At 37.9% G+C, this 7,892-nt stretch overlaps 1 protein-coding gene across 3 annotated transcripts in view; it reads left to right on the top strand.

Annotated features, from left to right (window-relative positions):
• LOC104281134 (kelch-like protein 13) overlaps positions 1-7,385 on the top strand; it is a 74,879-nt gene extending 67,494 nt beyond the window's left edge. For 2 of the 3 annotated variants that reach the window (XM_009879034.1, XM_009879033.1), the window contains exons 6-7: positions 2,982-3,095; positions 5,127-6,688. In XM_009879034.1, the coding sequence (XP_009877336.1) occupies positions 2,982-3,095; positions 5,127-5,614 (602 nt within the window). In that variant the 3' untranslated portion in view covers positions 5,615-6,688. Of the gene's footprint in view, positions 1-2,981; positions 3,096-5,126 lie in introns of all 3 variants that reach the window. The other variant, XM_009879035.1, reaches the window with a different exon arrangement.
• The last annotated feature ends 507 nt before the right edge of the window (positions 7,386-7,892 follow it).

Genomic DNA, 7,892 nt, shown 5'->3' on the forward strand with positions numbered 1-7,892 from the left:
CTCTCCTTACAGTGTGTTAGAAATTCAGTTCCTCACCCTAGCACAGAGTGGGAGCATGATGGGAGAGAGGATGCCTTTGTTTTTGTGAAAGCAAGCAGACTGATGATTTTGGTGCAGCATAGCAGCGAACAGCAGGTCGGAAGGGTCTGCTGTCAGGGTAGAACTGGGACAGCTATAATTACTTGCATGTCAAATCTGTTTTTCTCTTTTCTTGAAATTTCTGCACATCTTTGTTTTCTTCTCATTGCTAAATAGAACAGAGTAGAAAGGAGCTTTCCTTTTTAGAAAAGAATATTAGAATGGACGAATACATTTATACAAGAAAGAACCTGAGTTTATTTGGGGATCGGAGAAGTGCTGCATATGATGTCAAGATGGCATTACACAGAAATATGACTCAATTAATTTTAGATGTAATTTGTGGAATCAATTCTCTCTGCCTATGCCTTTATGTGGAGGTTGTCTCCAGCATTCACTGGCTTTATGGCTGTGCATGTCCTTGATAGATATACAAAGTCTGCAGGGTATCAAATGGGAAAAATACAAAATTTTTTAAAGATATTTTTGAAATTATTAAAAAAAAAAATCAAGCCTGACTTTAAAAACATTTGCTGTGGAACAATGCTTGAATGCCTTTTTTTTGCCTTTCCTTTTTATCTACCTGTACGTGTGTAATGCGAAAGGCAGCTTGAGGCTCATTTCAATGGCTGAGGTAGCAGATGTGGTAACAAGTAGATTAGACTGTAGGAAAAGTGTTTAGTAAGAGACTGATCTCCTGGAGTAAACTTGGGATCTTGCCCACATTGGACAGGTCAACAATAGTGTATCGACACACTTAACTTGAGTTACTTTGCATCAGTTTTTTATTTTTTGTCCATATACAAAGCCCAGAGATGGCTGGCATAACTGAGAGTCCGTGTGCAAGACAGTCTTAGAAAACCAGGAGTATTTCAGGCTTTTGTTACAATTTTTAAACAGTTTCAATAATATGAAATGCATAATTTCATACTTGCAAATCAATATATATATTTTGTTTTGTAAGAAAGTGTAAATTCCTCTTACAGTGCATTTTGCCTTATATCATGAACTTAATGGTCTGGACCAGCACTTTTCTGTATTAGATGTAAATTTCAGCTGCTGGCTGGGGGAAAGCTGAAGAAAATCCAATGTGCTGTAACAATTTAGCAATTCTTATGTGCAGATGATGCTGAACTGACTGTAAAAGAATATTCCTGTCACTGGAACTGGAACCTTCCATTTGAGTGTGTTATTTGAGCTACAAATTGCATGGAATTACAAAACGCCGTCACGTTTTGCAGGAATGAGGAGGTTGTGTGTTTTAAAGCAGCTAAACAATTATTCAGAAAGTCACTGTAATGTGCTCTTTTTCTGTGACTCAGAGGATTTTTTTGGTTGTAGTCTGAGACCATAGCTATACCTCACTCTGCCAAAATGCTTCAAAGCATTTTTTTTTTTTAAGAGACAGATTTGGAGTTAGGGTGAGGTGCCTTACACATACTTTGCGTCTACTTTAATGGCCTGACCAATGCTGCTTATTCTGCAGGCTTTTACTAACTAGTTTCTATCTTTAAAAGGACAAGTTTCTAAGCTTCTGAATTTTTTTTTTCCGATCTTTTCAGTTGATGTGTAATCCTGGACTATAAGTCACCATCACAGATTCCACAGAGCTGGCTCAGATTTTCTACCCTTGAATGAATAAAAAGCTTGTTCTAGAGCAAGTAAAATGCCACTTTCAAAGCCAGATTCAATTTTGTACGCATAGTTCATAAACATCTCTCTTCAGAGATTAAGCATTGTATAATGAGCATTAAAATCTGATTGTTAATTTTAATTATTTAAAATGAGAATTAATCTATCTTCAAGATAACCCATTCATAATTGCTTTGGGCATCATAAGGTCACTCTTTAGGGTTTTTTGGGATCTCTTGCCCCTCTGGTCATACTGTGTTATTCAAGCTGCCAATCTCTGCCTTAGATCTGTTATTAAGTCTGTTTTCTATTTCTATTTTGTGTGCTCATTGTGTAGCCCTTTTCCTGCAAGTCTGCATCTATTCCATCCCACATCAAAGAGAGGACTCCTTCTCAGAAATGCTTTCTGCAAGGACACCTGGGCTCTGGGTTTCTTTGTAACTTAGTACTAACCTCTGCAATTTCTGATTTGGTAAATCCTTTGATCATTTTAACATTCCAAGTCACAAGGAAAACTTCACAAATGGAGCTGTGTATCGACACAAGCACTGTGTCTCTCCACTCAAGATTCAATGATGTGCCATCTAATTTTTTTTTTTAAAGCTTGAATTTTGCCAACTGTTTGAATTGGTGACTTGTATGTGCTGTGCTGTGTGTTGCTGTGCAAGTACTTAATAAAATATTTTAAGACAGTAGAAAATTAGTCAACGGCTGCTGCCCTCTTGTAAGGGCGTAGGACTATTTCAGTGTGAAATACCAAGAAGAAAATCTAGCCTGATTTTCTGTGTAGTTAGGATATTGCAGAAGACATGGGTCTGTTCTAGTTGCTGATGTATTGATCCTCTTGGAGACAAGTTTTAAGTTTCTTCCCTATCTATTTACAGCAGACACTGAAGGAAGTTGTACAAGAGGAAGGGTAGAAAAGCTGAATTCACTCGAGCTGCTTTTATTGTTTTCTCGGCAGTCCCACGGCTGCATCTCAGGCAGTGTTCGTGAGCGGGGGCAGGTCGTGTGTCAAGTGGGAAAGGGAATGAGGCGAGTGGAAGGCAAGAATGCAAGAGGGTTTTTTCTTCCTTTCTGTTCCTTTGGGATGAAGCTTGAGGATTTTCGGTATTGTGTCTCAATAATTCCCTTGACACTTTTTCAGCTGAACAATGTTTCTCATTGATACCTCCTCTGTTTATGAATATATTACTGCCACTGTGACTGTACTCAAAACCAAACTGCCATGCTAGCTTCAACATTTTCATGTTCTCATTTGTTTTAAACAGCCACTGTGGAATGTTACAATCCCAGAATGAATGAATGGAGCTATGTCGCAAAAATGAATGAACCCCACTATGGTCACGCTGGAACCGTGTATGGGGGATTAATGTATATTTCAGGTAAATCATTCCTATGATCATGTTGTCTATGAAACAGTGACTTAGCTAACTTTTTCAGTGAGAGACAATAAAATTAGTCTCTGGTTGAAGTATATTGGCCAAGGTATAAGCAGTGATGCCATTTCATGTGAAGCCATATATCAAATATACTGCAGAGTCTGAGAAAATCATTTTATATAATGTGCTTACATAGTAAATGAATCCTAAAACTATTCCTTTATTATATGTACTTTAACTTTTAGAATATGTTTTCCTCTGGCAATGTAATACGTTTACATAGCAAAAACCATTAAAGACATCCTCTTTGATATATTTCGGAAAACATTGGAAATTAATACTTAAATGAACATCCACCTTCACTGAGCCGATGGAAGGGGATAAGTTTTCATGTTAATCATAATATGCGAATGATGTCTGACTTGACTTTCATTTGTAGTGTACTCAGTCCTATATGTTACTGAGGTTATAGTTTCATTAATTTTTTTCCAAACTGTGGGCAATGGATTTTCTGAAAATCTAGTATCAACTCGATTTTTAAAGAAGGTTCATTCTGTCTGTCAGCCTTCTCTGCAGAGATCATAGACCTTTATGTGTTCTTCTACTGCAACTTTAAGAGATTTAAGAGCTCTAGGAACTAAGCTGAAATTCAGGGTGGAAGGTGGGACAAGGCTGCTCAAATGTAAAGAGCTGTTGAGGGGATGCACAGGAGCACATTGATCCTCTGGCCTTGTGTCAGTAGACTCGGAGAAATTTGTTTCAAAATCTGCCATAAGGTACAGCTGTTCATTTTTCTATGAGCAAGTCCATTAAGGTAGCTTCTAATAATTTCACTACTATTTGTAAGATTTTGCCCATTTTACTTGCTTCACTGCAGGTGACACATGTATATGCTCCCTGGTTTTTTTCATGTAGATGCAGTGTGCTTCCCACAGGTTTTTCTTTTCCTCCTGTCCTCATGGATATCCTCGTTGAGTCTAGACACTTTGAAGCTGAGAATGTAAAGATCCGTTCCTTTGTCATTAAAACCTCTTCTCTGACTGACTCTCAGGCACTGTCACTACTGTGGTTGCCATTAAGTGTCAGGGCTGGACAGTCCTCCTATTTTTTTGTTGTTGTTTCTTAATTCTTAATGTCCATCTGAAGAATTAAGTACTTTCTTGCATAACTCCATCTCATCTTTGTCCGCTAATAATCCAGGCGTGACAATGCAGTGTTGAATGGTTAGCTCGGTAGGACGTTGTTCAGTAGCAGCGCATTCTCTGCATATTGTTTTAGCACCTCAAACGCGGTTGCATTATGGTCTTAAACCATAGCTAATAATGTGACAGTCTGAATTTTGTGTAACTGCTTTCTGACCTGCCTAGTGACCTTGCAGAAAGGTGGGGCGTTTCATCCACTGATGGGAAATTGTTTACAGATTTCCTCTGAAGCCTCTCTAACTGCTTTTGCAGGGAACCATGGAGGAGATAAATAGAGAGAGAACCATAGGCATCTATTAGCAGAAGAAAATTTGAAATCTGTGTCCTCTCCTCCTTCAGTTCAAGCTGATGAAAAAAGTTTTCTGAGGAAAATTCTGCTAGGTGGTAGGACCACTTAAAACACAGTAGCGTAGTATCAAAATTTGAAAGGGAAATGGATTCCCGTTTTCATGATGGCGAGAAACAAAACTAGCACACTGATCAAATGTAAGCAAAGACATAATTTTGCCAAAATGAAGCATAGGTAATAATTTTTAATTCTTTAGATCTGCTGGTATCATCTTAGGTAATGAAGTACTGTATGAGACATGGGAGGTTGGACTAGATGATCTCTAAGGTCCCTTCCAGCCTATGCCATTCTATGATTCTATGATTGAAAGGACTAAGGTACATTAAAAATGACATTCGAAATGGAGTACATACGAGATCGTTATCTAAGCTGGAGTGAAGAAGTTTTGAGAAGAATAGGATTCATTCACTAAAATGTATTTTTTTTTGTTGTCCAACGCTTATTAGGGTGAGCCCTACTCTAACATATATTTTGTTTCTCTAGGGGGAATTACCCATGATACTTTCCAAAAGGAACTTATGTGTTTTGACCCTGACACAGACAAATGGACTCAGAAGGCTCCGATGACGACAGTCAGAGGTCTGCATTGCATGTGTACTGTAGGAGACAAGCTCTATGTTATTGGTGGAAATCACTTTAGAGGAACCAGTGATTATGATGATGTCCTAAGCTGTGAATATTACTCACCAACTCTTGACCAGTGGACTCCAATTGCTGCCATGTTACGTGGGCAGAGTGATGTTGGGGTTGCTGTCTTTGAAAATAAAATCTATGTTGTTGGAGGATATTCTTGGAATAATCGATGTATGGTGGAAATAGTTCAGAAATATGATCCAGAAAAAGATGAGTGGCATAAAGTATTTGACCTTCCAGAATCGCTTGGTGGCATTCGAGCCTGCACTCTTACTGTTTTCCCGCCGGAGGACAATACAGGATCACCGTCTAGAGAATCACCTCTTTCAGCACCTTAGAAACATCCCTTGACTTATGATGTTGTAGTAACACCTTTGCACTGCATCATGGAGTCTATTATTTTTCTTCAGTAGTTTCTGTTAGGCGTAGCCTACAGCATTTCGTACAATTACTGGAAAACAAAAAAAAGACTTTGACATTATTTGTGCTGTTTGTTTGGCCTAGAATGTTTGTCAAGTGGTTAACAAAAAAAAATGTACTCACCCGAGCCAAATGTTTAACAAATGAGAAAATATTGTCTATAAAATGTATGAACTAGGTACGTTATTAATGTTGTGTATTGAGTGTGAGGTACCTTATAGCTTACATTTGGAAGCCAACTGAGTCAAATTTGAAGATTTAATATTGAACACTTTCTTTCACTAAATTTCGTAGTTGAAATCCTTTTTCCTTTTGTTTTTGACTGCAGATTACAAAAGGAGGTAGACCACATCAGTGTGAACCATGACAGAAGCTTGCCAAGGGGCCTGAGCTACCTCCCTCTTTTCACAGAGTATTTTTGACATATCCGTTTACCCACCTGACTTTGTGGGTGCTCTCAGAGCATATGAAGCTTCTTAGGCAGAGGGGAGGAACAAAATAATTTTAAAGTATTAACACTATACAGGAAGCATACCTTGTAGAGGCTGGGAGTTTTTTATAACATATGTCGAGTGTTTTTCCAGAGTCGGTTGAGTGATGCTTCAAACAAAAGATTTAAAATGTTTGGCTTTTTTAATTTGGGATTTTTCAGGAATTGGCTTCCACTTGCATGGGAGCACACTCTATTATTAATAAATGGGAATTCAGTGCAGTTGTATATTCTGTTCTATGCCTGTGCTGAATATAGGTAGATAAGGGCTAGAATCATTAACTCGTGCCACTGAATTTGACCAAATGGTTCCATCAGATCAAATTTAATCTACCTTTTCTCCTTTGCTGTTGAGATAACTTGCATAATGTGTCCTCTGTATAGTCTCAGTTAATGAGGTTATTTAGCACAAATTGCAGCTTCAGCGAGAGAGCTGCTTTTGCTCAGTGAACTTGGACTACCACGTTTTACCTTCTTTTGTTCAATAAAACTTTTAACTGCAGTTATTCAGTCTAAGCTACCTCATTAATATATTTGGTTTTCTTCCTCTGCCTCACTGTCTCCAGGATATGCATTACGTATATCTGTGTAGGTGGATAAATTTGCTAGGAAACCAATGCAGAAGTGATCATGAATGGGCATTTTTGACCCACTTTGAAGAAACTATTTTGGCCTGATGTGTTTATTTTATTTTTAAGGACTGCCAAAAGAGCAAACTGTTTTAGTTTTTTTTTTCCTTGGAAAACTACTGCTTATGTGTGCAGCTGTGCAAATTTACAGAAATCTTTTATCTTCTCCAAAATATGTTGCACTGCTGACAAATGTAGCTCTGAGTGCTTACAGAAGGCCAATACCATCGTACTTACCCTGAACTTCCCATCATTTGTTACAAGTGGTTTTGCTAGTGAACACAGTCAGAGGGGCAACATCTGGGGAAAATTGTTGAAATCAGCTTATTTTATTGTGCTACCTGTTACCAATAACCATGTAATAGACTTTCGTTTGGAGTATACTATTTGTATTTTGTCCCTGCTTGATGCATCAGGCAGTAGTATTACTATGGTGTCAGTTTTGGAAGTACTGGTATTTATTATTTATGCAGTTTACTCGTAATAATCACTACCGAGATGTATGTATAAACTTTAGGTTTTATAATTGTTTTGGTTAAAATCAAAAGCAATTCTTCCTCTTTAAAATAATAATTCTGTGTAGCTGTGCAAGGTTGTTGATGGTGTTAATAGTGGCACCAGTGGAAAGTAGCCAGTCAAGATGAATTGATACATCACTTTAGGAATGTTCTTCTAATGCTGTGCAAAGCACCAAATAGGAAAATGTTGTTCTGTCTTTTAAAAGTATGTCAGTCATTTGTGTCACATGCTTCTAATGCTTTTTTTCCAGCTTAGAGCCTGCCTGAGTTTAAATCCCCTGAAATCCATATTCCATTTCTATCTTATTAATTAAACTCAAAAATAGTTGAGGTAGTTGCAACTCCTTTTGGATACTGTAAATATGTCCTACTGTCTGCATGCTGGGGATGAGAAGATGCACTCTTTAAAAGTTGGTCTCTCCACTGGTATTCCCCATTCGGAGGAAGCTTAGGGTAAGTTCTAACCGTTGTGTAATTGTTAGGATGTCAAAATTCTGTGTCTGAGCCTGGAGAATAGCCCAGGAGCTGGTATATGGCCACAATGTAGAGATTTTTTTCC

Source organism: Apaloderma vittatum, unplaced genomic scaffold (assembly GCF_000703405.1).
Source record: "Apaloderma vittatum isolate BGI_N311 unplaced genomic scaffold, ASM70340v1 scaffold22281, whole genome shotgun sequence".
In the NCBI taxonomy this organism is placed as follows: domain Eukaryota; kingdom Metazoa; phylum Chordata; class Aves; order Trogoniformes; family Trogonidae; genus Apaloderma; species Apaloderma vittatum.